Genomic DNA, 21866 nt, shown 5'->3' with positions numbered 1-21866 from the left:
AAAGTGTGATTGAAAGATTTGATAGTGAAACAGAAGTTTGTGCATAAAATAGTCGATAGTCTTTAGTGGTTGGGCTCTGGGCCAAAGACATCTTGCTTGCTTGGGATGACCTTGGACCACGTGAAGAGACCCCTGAGCCCAGATGCTGATGGTGGTTAAGGCCAGACCACGGCTAAGTAAAGAGTCAGAAGGCGAACGGGGCAGAAGTGGACCGGCGAAATGTCTGGAATGTAGATGAACAAACTTCTCTGAATTTACAGGCAGGAATTTAATTGTGATTGGCAGTAAAGAAATTGAGCACTTTACAGTGTGAGGACTAATTGATGACTGACTCGTGGTGTGAAGAACCATCAAACCAACGTACCTGAAGATGAGGTCTTCCTTATTGAAATTGCACCACAGCTTCACTGGAGTTTATTGTAATTTCAAATTAAGTTCTACTACTAGGACACTTCCTGCAAGAAGTTTATCACTCAACATTTTAACTGCAGAAGACATCGGAAACAATAAATTAAATCCACAGCAGTATTTTATGAGGACAGCTAAAATTTTCTTTTGTTCTGAGGTCAAAGGTAAAAACTCTGGTCTTTTCAGATTTTTTTTTAACCGAAAAATTAATGGTTTGGTATTAAATATATATACCGGTATATTAAAAAAAAAAAGAAGACAAAAAAGCCTAAACCTGCAAAGTCTTTTTTGTAAAGAAATTGATTGCCCTTCACTGCCCCAAAAACAATACTTACTATGCAGACCCACATTATACATAAAAAAAAAGCCCAAAACGAAACAAAAAATGCTGTGATGACAAACACAAAAGCCAAATCAATGACTTGGCTTTTTCGTGTGCATCAGATGCTGTTTATATGGACGCATAGATATCTTGTTTTCTTAAAGTCATTAACTAAATGTGCCAAAACAGACATGAGAAAAAAAAAAAAACTGTTGATAGAAATATGCACCACATAAAGGTGTTGTAAAAAGGGGTGGGACCAAAAAGACTTCTTCCATCCACCCCTTTTCATGCACCTTGTTTTGTTTAAGTTGTCTATTTTTAACCCTTGTGCTATCCTAGGCACTTTAACATTGGGAGTTGGGTCATATAGACCCACTAGACAGTGCGCTGAACCTTTTTTCTTCAATGATTTGTGATCTTCACTGGTGTCCATGGATTACATGAAATCTTTCCACCTTTATCCACCTTTGTCATGGTAGGGAGAACGTGTCAAAGTAAGGGTGGGGCCATCTGAGATAGCACAAGGGTTATCTACTTCTTAAATTTTCATTTTGTGTCTAATAACATAAGATATTCTTTAATGATCCTACATTGGGAAAATTAGATATTAATAATATAAATTTAAAAATATATTTAAAAATATTGAACAATGAAAAAAGAAGTAGATCAACCATCATTAAAGTCAGTTGCAGCCATAAATGGATCTGTGCAACAGCTCTTTACCCTTAATGAAATGAAAAATAACAACTCCAGCCTGACACACAGACTTTAGCTTTTATTTCAAGATTTTCAAAAGACAAAACTACTGAAAATCAAACAATTTCAAATACGAGGATGAAAGTCTGCCTTGTAGTAGGCAGGCAGGAGTCTCTTTGGGTGCCCCTTAGGCTGTCTTGCGTTTCAGCTGGTCCAGTTTGCGTAGCAGCATGTTGTAGTTGTCTTTGGTCCCAGCAGCCTCAGGGTCCAACTTTAGAGACAGTTCATAGTGTTTCTTTGCCAACTCCAGCTTTCCCCAGCGATGATACAGCACAGCTGAGGAGAAACACAAACCACCTTTAAACTCGACAAGCTGCAACAAACGCACAGCACTGCCTTCGCTATGATGCATGAAAATCATTTTGAGGTTAGAATTGTCAGAAACCTTACATGAATAAAAAATAAAAAGCGCAGAAGCCTTACCTAAATTGCCATGGCAACTAGCAGCATTTGGGTTGATCTGAAGAGCGTGAAGAAAGAAGCTCTCAGATTCCTAAAAGTAAAAATAAAAAATAGATTGTGCATCATCTATCTGACACACACACACACACAGATTGATCTGACTGTTGTTTCAACTGCTAACTGACCTTATATTTCTCTAATTTTCCCAGGACGTTTGCCAACGAAAACATGATGGTGTGGTCATTAGGGACTATCCTCAGCGCCTCTCTGCCGATCAGCTCTGCCTGAGCCAGGTTACCTTGAAGACAGACCGGAAAATTAACAAAAATGTCAGACATTAATATTAAATGATGCCCACAGAATACCCACAGCTAGAGGCACATGCTCACATTTATTTTTAGCATAGCTTATACCAGCAGAAATCATTTAAATGGCTTTAGGGGTTCTCTGCAGACATGTTAAAATATGCTAATAATGTTTTAATTTTAGAAATACATAAAATGGAACTAAAAAAAAAAAAAAAGAGGAAAAAATCTGCTTGCTTTGTTTGTCAGTAATATCAAAAGCAGAGTTTTTCTTCCCCCTCCACAGATGTAAGGCTGGTTTAGTCTCCTAATTAAGGCTGAACACAAGGCCCACTGAGTTATTGATCTCTGTCACAGATCTGTCTGATGTCTAGTCAGAAATGGAGAGAAGAGACAGACAAGAGAGACAGAGGGCGAAACAATGGCAGCCATGTCCTGAGTCATGGCCTGTGCCTTTTGGACACAGCTTGCCGGCGTGTGACTTCCATGTGTGAGCGTGTGCGTCTGCACAAATCTGAGCAGATCAGCTTTTTTGTTTGAAGGAAAAAAAAAAAACGTGAAAGAGTACACCAAAGACGAGCAAGCGCTGCCAAATCCTCGCAATACCAAAATGTCACCTATTGTTCATCTGTTTTCTCTCTTTTTGTGGTTTAGTGGGGAGCCAGGAAAGATGGGCAGAATTATTTCTGCCAGATTTGGGGAACAAATACGGCAGGGGAACTCTGAGGGGGCGCTGTTCTGGCTGTGCTTGCTTGCGTTTGATCAGGGTCACACTGGGCTCTGATTGGACGGTTCCAGTGCCCTCCAGGGAGACTCCGCCCCTGCGGGAGCAGCTTCTAACAAAACGGCTTGAGCATTTGGAAATCAGAGCATTCTCCACACGGCAGGGAAGACTGCCTTCAAAACTCACAACACAAAGCTTTAATACATAAATTTCAAGCATTGCTGATTCCTGCTCTTCCGGTCTAATCTTGTTGGCCATTTAGATTTCCCGCCTTGCTAAAGCTAACAAGGGTTTGATTTTTGGATGTTAATGCTGAAGCAGGCTGCAACCACAGCAGAGGGCTTTTTGATAGCCCAGTGAATCCTAAATGTGGTTTGAACACAGATCACAAATAGAAGACAACAAAAGCAGAAAAGTTTAATTTGTGCATTAAATAGTCAGTATGTGTTTTTTTTAATTGCCTAAATTGTCCAGCAGGATGACCATGTTGTTCCAAGCCAGGCTGTGATCAGGTTTGAGCACAGTTGCATTCCTCCATGCGTTCAGAGCGTCCACATGTCTGTTTTGGTCTGCATACTGTCACAAAAAACAAAAAAAAAGTGGCATCAGGTGTTTTTTTTTAAAACATTTGGAATAAATGTAAGTCATTTGTGCTCTTGGACTGAAGTAGAAAATCTATTCTTGAGTATTTAAGAAGCTTAGTGAAGTAACTCACCAAGCGGCCCAGGTTGTAGTAACAGTCTGGGTATTTTCTGCGGAAGCGGATGGCGTTCAGGTAGCTCTGCTCTGCTTCCTCGAACTTCTGGAGGCTGTTCTGAACGATACCAAGATTCATCCAAGCTGCTGCAAAGTCAGATCTGCAAAAATGAAACCACAAAAAGCTTTTAATATACAACTCTGATGAAAAGGCCCACTCTAAAGGCCCGTTCACACCGGGACGAATTTCGCCGGCGATTTTCGCCGACGTTTAATGCCTCGTGACTAAACAAAGGGGCACCAATGAGAGTGTGCACACCGACGCGAAAAAACGCCACGCGACAAAGCGTCAAAAAAAAAAAAACGCCTCGGGTTCGTTTTTTTTTTTCGACGCGTCGCGTCGAAATCTATTCGACCAATGAGAATGGCGCTTTTGCACACGTGTCTGGAGCTTCTGAAGTTACAGTAAAACACAACTTGGGGGCGCTCAAACACAAAACTGCCTTGCTGAGCACACATACCGGCGAAGAAGATAGACGCCAAGTAGCGTCAACACTGCCGCAAAGAAATAATGACGGACATTCTTAAATATTCCCTTACCAAGTACCAGTTGGAGCTACTGATGCTTGAAATATTCATGTTTTCTTTGTATGATTCTGACAAGCGCGTAAATACTTGCTCTCTTCTTCTGAGTGAAAAGCGAATTTAAGAAGCGTAAAGTTGCGCAGCGCCACCTTGTGTACAGGAGTATTTCTGTTTACATTAAGCGCCATCTAATGTCAGGGAATGAAATTGCATGTTCGCTCGGCTCACCGTCAGCGAAAATCGCCTGGGTGTGAACACAAAAAACGTGGCGAAAAACGCTGGCGAATATTCGTCCCGGTGTGTACGGGCCTTAATGATCTTTGTAAAAGCGTTCCCAGTGGTCTTTTAATTAGGATTCTGACGTTTTTAGGCAAAATCCAAAAACCTGTGTTGTTTTGCAGGACATAGTTTCTGCAGAGCAGCAGTAGTAAATTTGCCTCCAAGTTGTGGGCAGGGCTGTTGGAGCAGAGTAACCCCGCCCCCCATCCCTTACCTATTGGTGAGAAAGCTTATGGCCCGCTAAGTGTAGATTCTACATCACAATTAAGTTCTTTTTCAAACTGCATTTTTTCATCAGTTCCTGATTCACAACAATTTGAATAAAGAAATACTCAGAAATCCCGTTTGAATCCTAATTTTCTTTACACATGTCCTCCACCATGAGTAAAATGCTAAAAGAACATGTTAAAAACCCAATTTTCATCCAAGGAAAACCTACTGGATGGACACAGCTTTGGACAACAGTTGCTCTGCCTCAATGAGCTCATTCTTCTCCTTTAGGATGTTTCCCAGGTTGTTCATTGCGTGGACGTAGGTCGGATGGAGCCTGAGGGGTTTAGACAACACAAGTCGGCTTACGGATCATTGATTATAGGCTGAATAAAAATGAGTTGGTCACCTCACAGCCTCTCTATAGTAGCGAACAGCAGCAGTGGTGTTCCCTCTGTCGGCCAGGTTCTTGCCCACATTATAATGCACCTTCAAGAAAATTCATGTCTGAGATGTTTCTCACAGTACGACGGAGTGTTAGTTAAATAAAAATCACCGGAATAAAAGTGTAAAATTAGGAGAAAAAAGAACTCAGTCAGAACATTATGAGGAAAAAAATACAAGAATGAAGCCACAAAATGATGAGAAAAAGTTGGAAAAATTATGAGAAAAAAAATAGTCCATTTTAATAGACTTGTAGAACTGTGAGTACCGGTAAATAAAGTCTATATTTTACTATGATAGTTATTATTACACAAGTTATAAATTGAGAATTTTTTAGACTTAAGTAAATTTATGAGGCAAAAAAACAACAACAAAGAAAAACCAAACATGTGTTCCAGTCTGAGACGTAGAGCTCTTTGGAAGCGGTTACTTCAGCACTGGCTTCATGAATACGTCAACATTATCATATAAGTATAAGGGCATTAAAAAGGGCCTCTTCAGCAGAAGATTCCTGACCAACAAGGAATGGATTTACGGCGGACTGCATTATCTGCAGTTTATTTGTAGAGGTCCAAATGCATTATGGGACATAGATTCCTATGATACAGCATCACTATTTGCCGGTATATAAAGTGGAAGGCGGCTTACCGTTATTTTCAAAACAAAAGCACAGCTTTTTCCTTGTCAAAATGTGACTTTTGTCCTGATAATTTTTACAACTTTGGTCTCAAAAATTCCTTATTGTACTTATTTTCATACTCTGTCGTAACACAGGACTTGAAACTTTCTTTTTTTAAATCATTTATTTATTTAGATTATTTACCTTGGCATTGAGCGGACAGACGGACAGAGCGCTGGTGAACAGGCTTTGCTCCGACCGCCACTGCTGGCTCCGGAGGGCGCAGCGAGCGACATACACACATAAGAGTGCCAGCGTCAAGGCAAGCAGCAACTTCTGGGAATGAAAAAGTTTTTTTGTTTTTTTTTAAATGATGACACGGATATTTCAACACTGATGACTTTTTTTTTTAAACTGGAGTCTGGTTTTCTGGAAAGGGAATGAACAAAAATATGAGTTCTTTCCATCATACTGACTCCACCTTGTATCTGGTCCAGCGACAGCAGCAGTGTCCCAGTGAGTAAGCCAGCAGTAAGCAGTAGCCGGCAGAAGACAGATAAAGCACTCTCTCTGCGATGACAAAGCCCACTCTGAAGAAAACGTTACACGCAGGGAGAAAAGGAACCACCAGCAGCACCAGACCCAGGGTCAGAGTCCTATCAGGGAGACGAGAGGGGAAAGATAAGGAAAATATGAGGCCATTCAGATCCAAAGCTGCAGAAAAAAATGACCTCCAAGAACTAGGCATTCTCTGAAAAACTCATTTTGTTGAGTAAAACCTGAATGTTGAACAAAAAACCTTTGGTCTTTCTTACAGATTACCGTCTGTTAATTGTTGGGTTTTGGACCTACACAGCACAATATTGATAGATGTGTTTTAGATTTCAAAATAAGAGCTGAAGAAAGCAACCAAAAAAGATTCTTTAGAACAACCAACAAACAAGACTCCTGGTCACACTATGATGGAAACTCGCATCGTAATCGTGCTCAGGTTTTCCAACATGTCATCTTTGCTGTCATGTTCTGCCAGTCTGAGATGACTTTGCCTGCTTACCTCCTCCTCTGACTGTCCTGTGAGCATAAGGCTTGGCCTATCAAGCCTAGCAGGAAGCACCAGAGCAGCAGCAGCCACACCATCCTCCAATCAGTGGCCGACTTAATGAGAGGCACACAGCCCATGGACCAATCAAAGCACAGCCACCAGGGACACAGCAGCAGCCAGGCATTTAGAGAGTAGTAGTAATTATAGTTCAGTATCTGCCGATCAAACAGGGAGAAGAATGACAGAGAGGAGGACGTGATGAGGAGAGAGATTTATTTAACATATTAGAGACTGTGTTCAAAATTAGAATGCCTCATGAAGAAACATGTTGGTTTAGACGTTCCTCCATCCTGGCTCTGCACATTTCCAACCAGCGTCTTGTTCAAAAGCTTTGGCTGATAATGATAGCCATTGGAGTCAGATCTGATGGAACTGAGGACCAGGAGCTTTCAAATATAATAGCTGTCCAAATTGCTTTCTCATTTGGTCTGCAGTGTTGATAGTTTGGGATTTCAGACTTTGGCGAAAGGTTGAGTCGACGTTTCATCTCTGATCTCTTGTGAAAGAGAGCAGATGTGATGGTGACAGGAAGAGCAGCAAACATTTACGATTAGATGGACATTTAATTATTCGTATTTGCTGTTTTGCACAACAACAAGCAAAAATCTGTTTCCCTCTGAATGCAGCAGCTCATTCTTAGATGCAGCCCGGTGGAAGATGAACCAGCAAACAGTTAAAAACTGAATGCCTTTTACTGACGCAAGAAGGAAGCTGTACCTAAAAAAAAAAAAAAAAATGGCAGGAAAAATGTTACCAACACTCCGAATTCCATGCTCTTTAACCAGAAATCCAGTTTCTGAGGAACGAAAATTGGCCACAAAAAAATAAAACTACCTTCAAACAGCTGCATTTCTGTACCGTTAAGTGTCCGTCACATATTGGGCTTTTAATAAATCATTACTAAGAAATGCTGTATAAATTTACCAAATTCATGAATCAAATTTTCTTTAAAATCATTTTGTTAAAAATGTTCAGGAAAAATAAAAGAATTCTGTTAGTTTTTACTGTAAAAATTTGTATAGTATTTAAAGTTGAACCATAGCTTTGTTTAAATCCATATTTATATGAAAACTGTTCTTCCTGTTCATACAAAATATATATTTAGGGTGGAAGTTGGAAAAATAAATCAAATCTAGTTGAATTGGGAACCAACATTTTGAGCATCCAGCCCTAAAACTTACATTGACACTGGGTAGAATATGCCGCTAAAAGGCAATAAAAACAACATTTTTACCATGAAGGATTACATAAACCTAAAAACCCACTTTGATGGTGTTTGTGGTGTTTTTAACATCTTCTTGTGACATTTTTCTGATGATGGGTGATATATATTAGGACAATAGAGCTTTCAATTGTATTTCTAAGTATTTTTTTATTCGAATCACTGTGAATCAGGAGCAGACAAAAAGTATAGTTTGAAAAAAACTTGAAGCTGTGATGTAGAAAATGGGCGGGGCCATTAGTTCTTTGCTCGAAACTCAGCCATGGGGAGGGGATGTCCCTCTTGCAACTCAGAGGTAAATTTCTAATGAATTCCTGCCGCTCTGCAGGAACTATGTCCTTAAACAAGGCCAAGGATTTTTAACTTTTGGCTAAAAAAAATTATGATAATGATTAAAAACCCACTGGGAATGCTTTTAAGAAGATCAGAGTGAAAGACAACTACTGCAAACATGGTTACATGGTTACATATATATATGTTTCCCTAATAATGATCTATAAGTGAACATGTTGTATTGATGGTTTTTTTTTGTAGATCTGGACGTTTGATATTACGAAATTAACAAAACTTGCCACTTACTCTAATCAAGATGCTTTCTTCAAAGGAGGCGGGGTTGTCTACTTCCGTAAACGCCGGCGGTCCTGTGCCCATGATCCTCCAGCGGCTGTAAAGCATCGAGATCCCCCCAAGACCAAGAAGACCCAAGCGTCTCAGCAATCCCATGCTCAGAATCTCACTGAACTGGAAGAAAAAAAAAATACTGTCACTTACTATTAAAAAGCAGCTTAGTAATGTAAAGAACTATGAACAGCTTTACATGAAGAATGTATGCGATGTGGCATTAATCATATATGTGAGGGAACCCTCTATGACAGAAAAGAGGAGGTGGAAACTCACAGCCAGTGAATTTTTCCTGAACAGCAGCCTCTGGCTGAGTTCGTACACATTAACATTACAGATCAGGAGGACATCAAAGGCTGCGTTAACACCCTGAGGGAAGAGAAATGGAGAAGGCTTTAATGGCATTTATAATTTAGATATATGACAGCCAAAACGGAGATCTTTAACACATTGCACATATGCCTTTTCCAACTACGACAAAAAAAAAAGGAAGACCCACTTCGATGAAAATGGTGTTTTTAACGTGTTCTTGTGGCCTTTTTTCATGATGGAGGACATGTGTAAAGAAAATTAAGCTTTAAATTGCATTTCTGAGTCTTTATGTATTCAAATTGTTGTGAATCAGGAGCAGATGCAAAAATGCTGCTTGAAGGTGTGACGTAGAATCTACTACGGCAAGCCACAAGCTCCATGATCCGCCCTATTCGGATTTATCCACTTGTAGACGACCAGATCCGTGTACGTCTTTGTTTTCCTCGTCTTAATGGCATCTGGCTTCAAACTGTACGGCTGGACAGCTCCAACATTGCTCGCCATTTTTGTTGCAGGCAGCTCCCAGTTATGGGTTGATGTGAAGAGGGGGCGGGGTTCCTCCTGCCCACAACTCAAAGGCAAACTTCTGATGAAATCCTGCCATTCAGCAAAAAAACTACATCCTAGAAAAACCCACGCAGGTTTGTAGATTCTGGGCTGAAAACGGCATAACCATAATTAAAAGACAATCAAAAGATGATCGGAGTGGGACTTTAAATCATTTTCAAGTTCAAATTGAGAAACGTTCTGTTGTTTTTACATTCCTATGGCTAGATCAGCTCTAAAAACAGCACTGATACAGGCGCTTATACCAAAACAGTGATGCCTTGTTCCTTGCAGAGCATTGCTGCAGCACACAGCAAGAGACTGACCGCAACCCAGTGGACAGAAAAGCTGTCGTCCCGGTCGCTCCCTGAGAAGACAAAGCAAAGCCTCTGCATGTGTCGGTAACGTCCGACGCTTTGACCCCGTCCAACACTGACGAAGAGTGCAAATTGAATGGAGGAATATTGGTGGGCAAACACTCACCTTTGTTGAAGGCTTTACAGTAAGTGAGGAAGGAGAGCTGGAAGAAGAGAGCGCACAGCAGGTCAGCTCGGCCCACGATGCCCGCAACCTGAATGAGACCGAGAGGCGAGGCAGGAAGAGATTTCAAAATAGATCAAAATATTTTTAGAAAAACAGATTTTCAACCAAATATAACCCATGATATTTAACAAACGTCCCTGATTTCTGCTCAGCTCTGCAACACATGAAAGGGTATTTAACAAAAGAGGCAAGAAAAGCTCGTTATAGCCATGGTTTGTTGTTGTTGTGTGTACGTGTGTGTTGTATACAGTGTGTGGGTACAGTATGGTGGGCGTCCTGGGGTTGCTTGCTTTGATACATACAGCAGGCCTAAACCAGCAGCCTGCCTTTCTTGCAGCCCCCCAGGTCTCGCCCTGTCTTTGCCCTGCATGATTAAAGAGAACATAGAGGGGGAATTGCTGCTTTCCAACCAGGCTTTACAGCAAAAACACATACACTGGCGGGTCAATAAGCATCCCGACACAGATAATAGTCTGGCCGTGCTACTACACCACCTTGGGCCGACACTCCCAACCGAGAGGGGGCTTTTGTTCTTGGCATGGAAGCACTGGATGTTTAGGATTAAAACCTTTGGACTTACATTCTGAGATACCAGGCTGTTTTTGGGGAAAACTATTTTTGAAAAGAAAAGTTGCTTTTTCCTTTTTACCAAAAAGAAATATTAATAAAAGCAGGCAGTGGTAGAGAAGCCTCTGCAACCACCTGCAAAATGTATCGTGTGAAACCAAAACCGGTGCCGTTACAGGAATATGAACAGAAAAAAAAACATTGCATCTGTTTCCTGCCCACTTGGCATTTCTCCAACTGAATGAAAAGAAAGAAAACTATAAAATAAAAAACAAAAGTGGGAAAATCTGACGTTGCTATGTGATATATTTGTTGTTAAGAGTTCTTAGAAATCCTGGAAAGAAGTAGATTTCCTTCAATAATGATTTTCATTTCCTTATTGAACTAGAGATTGCACTGCAGGACTTTACATGTTGTTCAGAACAAGTTCAAACAATTGGTTGAACTTTGTTAGAAAACTTTTCAACGTTAAAGATTGCTGAAAAGGAATACAATTCCATTGTATCGAATGTTAAAAAGGCATTGTAAAATACACATGTCAAGAATCAAAAATACCAATATAAATAAATCAAACCAAAAAGGACATTTAAAGGACACTAGAAATGACATTCTGACCCATCATCCCACCTTTAGGCTGTGTCACATCTGTGGGGTCTCACGATGAACAGCCTTTAAATCCAAACTATCTCCTTCATTTACAATAAGGATCCAGGCAAAAAAACAAAACAAAACTCTCAACGGTGGGTATTTTGCTGAGTTTAGGACCCACTCCAACTAAATTTGTGTTTTTGTTGTTTTTTTAACAGACCGTGCAAACAGATAAGGTGATGGGAAGTGGAGACGGGCTTACTCTGCACCAACAGTCCCGTCCACTGGATGAACCCTAGATCTCCATTTGTTTTCCGTTGCTCCTTCCAACCCTGTGCATTTAAGATTTTTCCTTAAATACACGGTTTAACATATGAGGTTTTTCAGTTTCATCAATTCATTATTACCACTCAAAACCTTGTGGGCCGTTTCATGCAGTCTTTCAAGAGCAAGAAGCAGAATTTGGATGCATCTATGGACGGTCATGGACGTGTTGATGATGACTGTCAGATTACTTGAAATCATGTGCATCTGGAAAAAGGCGGGCCTTGTGTTTTTATTAGTGCTGGGTTGATAAAATAGATTAATTGATCTGAATCGATGCAAGCTTAACACATCAATAATCGATCCAGTAGAAATCGATCTTTTATGCGTTTCCTTTTCCGGTGACCTAACGCATAACCGTAGCAAAAGCCAAAGTCTGCTAGCTTAATGCTAACGTATAATAGAATCTCCCACAGGACGGCTAATGCTAACACTCGGTCGACCTAAACATACATTGCTGACTGAATAAACAGCTTTATAGACTCACAACTATTATATTTTTCTAACTCTCAAAGGAAACATCTTGTGGTCTAAAGCAGTTTTTTTGCTCAAATCTTCTAAAATAAAGTGTAATACTAAAGCGCAAGCTCCACCTAGTGGCTAAACTGAAACACAGGTTTCTTAACGATCTGCACATTTTTGTTGGAGATTCTCCTTTTGAGAAATCATGTAACACTGCATGGTGTTAAAAATCTCATTGGTTTATTATTTTACTACCACATTTTACAGTATCTAAACTGTATCAGAGTTATATGAAGATTTCCAAAACATATACTGTATAGATTATTTTTGTTTTTCTATACAATTATGTCTAAATATGTAAACCGTATAAATTCAAAACTGAATAGAATCGAATTGAACGGATTGAAAGAACTGAAGAAGCCATGAATCAGATCGATTCTGGAAATTAGTGGCGACACCCAGCCGGAGATTTTATGTTGTCTAACTTATCAGTCTTTACTCATAAAAGTTGTTGGATGGGGAGAAAAAGAACCTTCAAAAAGTAATCAAAGCTCAGAGGCCTAGTATTAGAGTGTTTGCTCCAAGACAGAAAGATCATAGGTTCAAGTCCACTCTTGGGTCATATCAAATACTCTAAAGCTACGCTGACACCGCCCTCAGCAACAGGCGTTTAAGCAGCCACTTCCAATGTAAAGTCTATGTAAACATGGGTAAAAATGTGTATTCACTTGCAAGTCTTTACGGTCATTTTTAAGCTCAACATACAAGACACACGGCCACTAAACGCACGTTAAAGTTAAACCAGGTCAAGCTTTGAACAATTAGGGACGTGGATTTGATAGTGACGTATGGGTCACTTCCACTTTAATTCACAGAACCGTTAAAAAATGGATAATGAAGAGAGATTAATAATGTGGTTTGTGTCCGGCTGGAATTTTTTTTTTATTGGAATAGAGCTGTGAAAAAAAAGCCTGGAGCAAAATTTGTGAGATTTGCACTGTTTACACATTTCATACCAAGCCTGTTCCAACTTTAGGTGGACATGCACTATAAAACAGTAGAAAATGAAAAAGAAGAAGAAGAAGCCCCTCCCTGCTTGTCCAGTGTGAACACTATGGGCTCTATGTGTCCTTAAGATCCCTTCTTTAGTGCGTTATTGAAAGTGCATCACATGCCCGATGGGTCCGTAGCTTTAAAATCGGACCCAGTGCCTCCCTGATTGACACTAAGCACTAAGGAGGGTTATGGGGGGGGGGGGGGGGGGGGGGGGCAGTGACTGCAGATCACTGCTCTGACAGGTAGTTGGTCACATAAGGAGAACTAATTTCATACAGGTGTGGGACAATTGTTGGTAGTTAGTCACCCTTTCTATGACTATGACTTAAAAGTTTTTTTAAATGTATAATCCTAATTTTTTATTTTAATTTTTCATTACAAAATGACATTTTTATCAGTTTCTAGCATCATCTTTTTAGTTTTCCACATGTTTTTGTACCATTCTTCAGTCATCCTGACCATGGTGAATCTCAAAGTGGGTGTCATACTGTATGTTCTCCTCTGTACAAAGAATGATTGAAAGGAACGCAAGAAAAAAAAAAACCCAGACCATCTCTGTGACTACATGTCAACTGAAACCTAAGGCAGTTGTATTTACTTACACTTTCCGTGTGAACTGGATGTGCAGCAAAGAAGAGGCCAGCAAGAAAAGACGTCTTTGGAGCAAGGTTCAACCTCTGGCCGTCCTCATCGCGGCCCAGTCCACCAATCAGTATAGCAAACACATCAATCATAAGGGCGGATATGACCGCGTGGAGGATGATGTTCAGGACATGGAACCCAACAGGATGGAGGCCTCCGGCTAAGAGGTGGTTCAGTCTGCAATGGCAAGATAAGGAAAAGCTTCATGCTACATGTGCGTTAGTAGCAGGAAAAGCACAAATGGATGTTTAAGGAGTGATGGGGTTAGGGAGGAAGCGGGGTTAGCAGGGATTACCCACTATTGCCATTGGAGCAAGAGGAATTAAGAGCAAGAGCATAAAGAGAATAAAATAAACAACAGCCAGAACTTATATCAGCTAAAACTAGAAGGACATGAAAATATCTGTCCTGGTTTTAGCTTTTCTGCGGCTGCTTTGTGAAGCTAACAGTAGATATGTTTGCTTCAGTTCATTTCAAATCTGCAAAAATTATTTTGTTAAAAAAAACAAAAAACTTTGTAAAACCCGACATTTTCACTGTTTCAAGAATCCATCAGTTTCCCATGTAAAGGTATTAAATGTACGTTATATTTTTTTCTAATGCTCTTTTTTATGCAGTATTCTTGATGTGCAGCTGGTTTTTATTCATAACATTTTAGAAATAACAGTTTCAGCTGCTCTGGTCTTCCTTCTTTTGTTTTGAGACAAGAATGCTGTTTTGGAAAAGAATGTTATATTGTTATATACATACCCTAAAGCTGTTTGGAGGGTTGGAAAGTAAACGATAAGTTTACAAAAAAATAAACAAATGAAAAATTCTAAAGCATGAAACCGAAACAAAACCTTGTTTTTTTTTAATTAAAAACCAACTCCGATCATCTTCTGATGTATATTTAAAGTGTTCCCGGTGATCTTTTGATTATGGTTATGCAGTTTTTAGCCAAAATTAAAAAAAAAAAATTATTATTAAGGACATAGTTTCTACAGAGTCAGGAGTTCCTTCATCTCTGACTTGTGGGTGGGACTGTAGGAGTAGAGTAAACCTGTCCCCACTTCCCATCACCCATCTGTTAACACTCCTGCTGTCTTACAGCCTCTCATAACCCCAGCCTAACATTATTGGAGTAACAAAAAGGGCAAAAAATATACAGCCGTACAGTTCTGAGCCAGATCAGACAAAGAAAATAGTGATGGATCTAGACGTCTTTAACACTTGCGCTATCCTATGGGGTCCAGATGACCCGATCCTAACATTGATGTGTTATCCCTACCATCACACAGCTGGATAAAGGTGAAGAGGACTTCATGTAATCCATGGACACCAGTGAAGATCACAATTCATAGAAGAAAAAACTTTTAGCGCACTGTCTTCTTGTGGGGTCCAGATGACCCGACTCCCAATGTTAAAGTGCCTAGGATGCATCAGAATGGAGCAGAGCGTGGCGCTTTCAGCCCACCAACTGTAGTTTGTTCGTATCAACTACAGGCTTTTTCAAACTCTGCTTCTAATTTGAAGAAAGAAATACTCAGAAATGGAAAATTTAAGCTTATTTTTTTATATATGTCAACCGTTATTGGAAAAGTGTAATACGAACATGATAAAAACAAAAAAAACACAATTTACATTGGATTGAGTCTTTAAGATATAAAAAGGACGATTTTTTTCTAAACTAGAATTTTGAAGAGTGTGAAAGTACAATCTAAACTTTACCTAAATGTAAGGACAGTGAGCGGTCGGTAAGATTTGTGACTAGAATTGCTTCTCAGATTGCTTCCCCAAAAGTCATTACACCAAATGCTGCTCAGGGGCGTTGTTGGTCTCAGGTCCTGCAATTCAAATAAAAAAATCCACCTTAATAACAAACAGAACTGTGGTTGAAAGGACCCACCAATGCAATCATTTCTCTTTAAATCCCATTTACATAGATAGAAAAAAGGACTAACCTTGTTGTTGACGATCGCTTCAGAATCATCGAACACAAACTCCCCATCATAACTATTACAGAAGCACAGCAATGCCACAAGGGCAACAGTGACTTTGGCTTGCAGAGAGGTCAGCTTTGGCAGAGGAATGTGGTGATCCCAGTAAACTTGAGTCAAAGCCATCCTGCTGTTCTGTGGCTGGGTCTTCATTCATTTATGCCATTATTGTCCCTGGGAGACAAAAAGTGCAGGGAATCTTGAAAGGTTAAAACAAAATGTGAACAAAGAAAGCTCCGTATATCTATGCACGTACAGAATAAACACACCTCGCACACCTTATAAGCCTTATCTGCCCAAATTGGAATTTACGGAGGTCATGATGATGTTCGACTTCCACGTTAGGTTAGCTTCTCTGCATGTTAGCTGACATGCTACGCTCCACGTTAATCGACAAAAAGAGTCATTCAGGCGGTCAAAAAATCCGGTGCATGTTTGCACTATGTGTCAAAAATTAAATACGAGCAGCGAAATCATTCATTCAAACTATTTCAATGTCGGCTCCGAAAAAGAGAGAAAAAAACAGCGTTCAGCCGGTTAAGATCGTAAACAAGTCAGTATGAAACAAAAACGATATTATTGCACTCTGAAAATAATTAAAATATTTTTTCCTTGAAATAAGAGGATAATTAGTTATAGTAAGTAAGTTTTTAGATTAAAACGGAGAGTCTGCAGCTGTAAACAAATAACCACGTTCATGATCGGCACTTCCTGATTACATCACTACCATGTGATCAACCTTAGCCAATAGGGGATTCTGCATGAACTGGTGGCCATTCTGGGTGGACAGATAGCTCTTGAGGGCAAAAAAAGGTTTGTTATAAATTAGGAAACAATAAAAAATGCAGTTTCCATTGACTTTGTTGATCCTGATTATGTGTGTTTTTTTTAAATCACTTAAGACACAATTAATCGCTGTTGTTGTGATTCCTTCCTCTACATAATCTATCTATCGACCGACCTACCGACCGACCTACCGACCTACCTACCTACCTATCCCTCCAGCCAGCCAGCCAGCCAGCTTGCCAAAAGCAAGTCGGCAGATCAAAACAGGTAGTTCATGCTTCAAAAGCACATCATTTAATCAAAACAGATGATTTGATCTTTAACATCAAGTGTTTATGTCAGTGAAAGTGTCAGTGTCGTCAAAATGACAAGTTCTGACTCCAGCATCTTTGAACAATCAAGGCTTGATCATGTTTTTATTATGACAGATTTCTCTGGAAGTTTTCCCCAATGCCATGTAAAGTGAAGGCAGCCTTGTATATCACGTGTGGCATTTTGAAAACTAGATTTAAAAAAGAAATCAATATAATAAATGTGCACTATACCTAATACTGGATCTTTCCAACTGCTTACTACGACAGAGTTCTAGGGCCACCAAAAAAAGAAAAAAGAAAAAAGTAATATTACGTGATTTAAAGTCGTAATTTTACGATTTATGTGAAATAAAGTCTTAAAATCACAACTTTTCTCGTAAATTTACGAGATTTAAAGTAGTAAATTTGCGACTTTATTCTCGTAGTTTAACAGTTATGACTTTTTTCTCGTAAATTTACGACTTTAACGTCGTAATTTAAAAAACTTTTTCATTTGTAAACTGGCCCCTAAAACTCCGTACTAGGTTACAGCATTGTGCACCTGGAAAAAAAATATTTATAACAAAATGTAAACCCCCTTTGGCTCAGTAAACCACACTAGTATGAAACATAAAATACTGTAAAACAGAGAGTGGTGTAAATCAATCATGGTGAACACTCTTCCATCTGTTTGGCCACATATTTTCATCTACATCACAGCAAATGTCATCTCTGTCAATGCACTGAGAAAAGTATTTTCTTGAGTGCCCAATCCACCCTCTGCGACTCTACTGTGAAGTCATCAAAAGCTGCATCCATGGCTGCTAGCAGGGTCATGTGGATGCTGGTCATATTCCTTCCACCTCCAGGAAGAGAAAAACACCTCAATTGGATTTAGGAATGGAGAGTAGGGAGGAAGACACTCCACAAGCATCCTGTCATGTGCTGCAAAGCCCTGCCTGACCACAGCAGAGTGGCGAAAGCTTGTGTTAGCTTAATTTATTAAATATTTTTTCAGATTAGGGTCATCCTTTTCATCCTGTCAGATTGTGTCCCAGCAAAGAGAATTTAAAAAAGTCAAAAGGTATTGTTTTGTTACTGTTTTCTAATTGCTGCAAACATTCTAATACTCCCTCCTTGTTGGCCTGGGACATCAGTGGTGGCTATCTCTCTAATTCAATTTCTTCCATGCCATCTGCGTCTTCTCATCTTGAAATATCTTTATAATTTATGTGGAAAATTTTTGACAACAATTCAACAATTTTGTGTGCATTGACACAATGAAATGAAGACAATTAGTTGTTCTTTAAACTTAGTCCCTCTTCCCGCTGTCCCACTGGCTTACAGCCCCTGACGACTATTCAGCCTGTACTAGTTAATTTTGACAAACATGATAAAACTATGTTATCAGTGATCAAAAGCAAGTAAAAAAAATACTTACTCAATTGCTTCGTGTCCAAAAGTAGATGTAAGTCATTAGATGAAAAGAACACTAAGCTGCCACTAGATTGCGGCCAAATGACTAAATGTTTTGGAGGTTGCACTAACTGTTTTGCAAAGTTTAATTATGTTGTGAGAAAATGCACCAAAGTGACAAAAGAAAATTGTAAAGATACAGATCCAGCCTATACTGCTTGAACTCAAACACAATCATTTCCATGAGTAAAAGCTGAATGTGATAGATTTTTCAAAAAAAAAAATGTTACAGTGAGTTAAAACTCTTAATCTCTTACGTAGTTCCTGTCTGATTGACAAACATTACGCAATCACATTCAAGGAAGACTTAAAGTTACACTACAATTGCATATGCAGTAAGGATTTAAAGACCCACTCTAATGAAAATTGCGTTTTGTTTTTTTTTACATATTTTTTTGATGATTTGGACTTACTTTGAGAAACTTAAGTTCAAGATTGCATTCCCTAGAATTTCTTTATTCATATTGTTGCAAATTAGGAGCAGACAAAAAAATGCCATTTGAAAAATCGGTTGTTGAGCTTATGTCCAGTTTCTGACAACAACTTAAAGTCCCACTCCGATCATATTCTAATCTATTTTAAAAGCATTCCCAGGGGTCTTTGAATTATGATTATGCCATTTTAGCCCCCCCCCCAAAAAAAACAAAACAAAACAGTGTATTTTTTTTAGCACATAGATTTTGCAGAGCTGCAGTAGTTCTGTAGATGTTCGCCACTAAGTTGTGGGCGAGACTGTTGGCACATAGTAAGCCTGTTTCCTCTTCCCGCTGTCCAACTGGCTTACAGCCCCTGACAGTCCGAACCTATCATTACCCGTGCAACAAAAATAGCAGCTGTTTTTGGAGCCGTCCAGCTGTACAATTTGGAGCTAGTTGTTCAGCTCAGACAAGGAAAACAGATGTACATGGATCCATTCGTGGTCTGCCTCGTGTATTTTCTACATCACAAACAAGCTCATTCATTCATTCATTCATTCATTCATTCATTCATTCATTCATTCATTCATTCATTCATTCATTCATTCATTCATTCATTCATTCATTCATTCATTCATCTTCTTCCGTTTGTCCCTTTCAGGGTAACGGGGCTGCCGGAGTCTATCCCAGTCACTTGTGGGCGAAGGCAGGGGAGACCCTGGACAGGTTGCCAGTATGTCGCAGGGTCACACATATCACACACCCATGCACACACCTATGGACAATTTAGAATAACCAATTGACCTATGAAGCATGTTTTTGGAAAGTGGGAGGAAGCCGGAGACCCCGGAGAGAACCCACGTATGCAAATAAACAAGCTCTTTTTTAAACGTTTTTTTTTGACTGCTCATGATTCCCTATGGTATCAATAAATACTCAGAAATACAACTTTAAGCTTAATTTTCTTAATATATGAGCTTCATCTTTAGAAAGATGGCACAAGCACATGTTGTAAACACTAAGAACATGGTATATCTTTAAAACGATGGCTTATGTTTGTTGAGCAATGAATAGATATAGTCAGAAAGGTGAAAAAGCAGACTTTAAATGATGTACTAAGGCATAAGTGCAAATTAGAAGCCCTTCTTTTTGCTTAACACCCACAACAGCCATGTCAATTTTTCCATCTTGAGTCAACACTGGATCCGGAATTTAATTAGCAACAAGGGAAACTCTCTAAATTCACATTCTGGGCTACAGGACCACTGTAATAAAATGAAGCTCTTTGGAAAGAAAATATGAAGGGAACAGTCTATCTAACTGGAAGAGGTGCTGAGATTGTAGAAGGCGAGGGCAGGCTCAGGGATTTTGTGCTCCATTTCACCTGTCATTGCTCAGAGTCGACAAGGAATTTCCCTAATGGCCAGAGTCAGGGGTCCCGGGGCGACAAGAGGGGGGACCAGGCATCAAGGGTGCATTCTCAGACTCCTAAAATGGGTCTCAAGGATGGTTTGAGAATCAGACGCTCATTCAGCGCGAAAGTGCACACAATTAAAGCTAGGTTTATATTGGTTCCTAACCAGTGATTATTACTATCATTTCAAGAAAGTAGATGATCAAGAAGACGATAACATCCCCGAAAAACTAGTAATCCAGTTTGTATTAAAAAACTATATATTTTAACAATAAATTAATTTTCAATTTCAAGTAAAAGTTGTTTTTTATTTACCATCATGTTAAAGTTTTTTTTCTTTTCAGAAACATAGTCATGAACTGCGGTGAGCGCCATTGCTATCCCCAAAAATCACCTAATTACCACCACATGTAATATTCATGAAGTATGGATTTCATCTTCAAGGTTCTCCACCCATGTCAGTCAGTTGGAATTTATGTTATTAGCATCATTTTCAGAGAAACGGCTAGAGTGGGTCAGAAGACATAATGAGGGGGGCTGGGAATCCCACTATACCTCCAGTAGGACATGTAGCTCCCCAAATGCAGGGAGACAGGGCTGTCAGTGGATACCAGTGTCAGGGAGGGTCCCCCTGTTTTTGTGATGGCACAGAAGGTCACAGTCATCGATTGTGTGCAGTCTGACAAAGAGTCACAGGAGAAAGGAGAAAGGCAGGGCCAAAAAAATCTTCAATTTGGGAAAAAAATATCTTTGAGCAACTTCCCAAGAAGGCTTTTCTGTAATGTTTTGCCGTTGTTGTTTTTTTTTTAGTTTTGCAATAGCTGATCATGTATAATATCAGTCCCTATAGAGTCTAGTTTATTACTGATGGATAAATCCTTGTGATCCCGAATGAAACAGGTAGAAAACTATTATCTAGCATTTAGTTTTACACATAGGAGGAACAAATCAGGAGCCTGGATGGCTCAGTTGGCTGTGTGTAAGTCTGGCACGTGGGAAACCTGGGGTTGGGATGAGCTTCATCCAGTGTGGGTCCTTGGGCACGACCCTACACACTACTGCCTAACTATGTAGTATCAAGGGGCCCAAGTCTAGGGCCCCCTGTGCCGGTCCCTAGCCCAGATAAAATACAGGGTTGTGTTAGGAAGGGAAAAAAAAAAACTCGAATCAGTGGAAGTTGGTTTGCTGTGGCGACCCCTTATGGGATGTGCCAAAACCCATGCAGGGAAAGTCAAGCAGGTCCTAGCTTTAGCTTATGTGCTGAAAGACAAATGAAAGGAGCGCGTCATAAAAACCTTAAAGTGACAGACAGCAGCTCTCACAAGCAGAATTATGATGTAATTAAATGCGGTTTATTAAACATTCGATCCATTTCCTCCAAGTCCCTCTTAGTCAACGAGTTAATTACTGATAAAAACCTTAGTCTTTTAGCCTTAACAGAAACTTGGCTCCATCAGGATGACTATGTTAGATTGAATGAAGCAACCCCCCCCACTTATGCTAACTATCAGAAATCCAGGATTTCAGGGAAAGGAGGTGGTTTGGCAGTAATATCACAGTCTAGCTTACTTCTCAGCCCTAAAGTTAAAAATGCTTATAATTCATTTGAAAACATCATATTGTCTTTAAGTCACCCAAACAGGAAAACTCGAAAACCTGTTTTACTCATAATTATTTATCGCCCCCCCGGCCCATATTCAGAATTTTTAACGGAGTTTTCCGACTTCCTATCGACTATTGTCTTAGATTCTGATCAAACTATAA

At 39.6% G+C, this 21866-nt stretch overlaps 1 protein-coding gene across 2 annotated transcripts; it reads right to left on the bottom strand.

The window, feature by feature from the left end:
- Positions 1 to 1488: 1488 nt before the first annotated feature.
- Positions 1489 to 16453, bottom strand: tmtc4 (transmembrane O-mannosyltransferase targeting cadherins 4). Of its 2 annotated transcripts, none has more exons than XM_004081446.5 (18): positions 15996 to 16453; positions 15682 to 15891; positions 15449 to 15564; positions 13699 to 13915; positions 10040 to 10127; positions 9823 to 9923; positions 8975 to 9067; positions 8657 to 8818; positions 6808 to 7010; positions 6235 to 6409; positions 5958 to 6089; positions 5100 to 5179; positions 4920 to 5027; positions 3636 to 3777; positions 3382 to 3496; positions 2077 to 2189; positions 1913 to 1982; positions 1489 to 1765 (listed from the first exon to the last, which is right to left on the bottom strand). In XM_004081446.5, the coding sequence occupies exons 2-18, from the start codon at positions 15868 to 15870 to the stop codon at positions 1617 to 1619; spliced, it is 2253 nt and encodes a 750-aa protein (XP_004081494.1). In that variant the 5' UTR covers positions 15871 to 15891; positions 15996 to 16453; the 3' UTR covers positions 1489 to 1616. The 2 variants fall into 2 exon arrangements, with proteins under 2 accessions (XP_004081494.1, XP_011487604.1); XM_011489302.4 differs by having other exon boundaries at positions 15987 to 16449.
- Positions 16454 to 21866: the final 5413 nt, after the last annotated feature.

This window comes from Oryzias latipes, chromosome 21 (assembly GCF_053564925.1).
Source record: "Oryzias latipes strain Hd-rR chromosome 21, Olatipes_Hd-rR_3.1".
Taxonomy (NCBI): domain Eukaryota; kingdom Metazoa; phylum Chordata; class Actinopteri; order Beloniformes; family Adrianichthyidae; genus Oryzias; species Oryzias latipes.
This window is presented reverse-complemented; position numbering and strand designations above follow the sequence as displayed.

Bases quoted from the DNA above. Each gene is read 5' to 3' on its own strand.
- tmtc4 (XM_004081446.5), bottom strand. From the start codon at position 15,870: ATGAAGACCCAGCCACAGAACAGCAGGATGGCTTTGACTCAAGTTTAC. The intron at 3,497-3,635 runs GTGAGTTACTTC...TTTTTGTGACAG, and splicing joins ACTACAACCTGGGCCGCTTG to TATGCAGACCAAAACAGACA. The intron at 2,190-3,381 runs GCAATTAAAAAA...TCTGTCTTCAAG, and splicing joins CATCCTGCTGGACAATTTAG to GTAACCTGGCTCAGGCAGAG.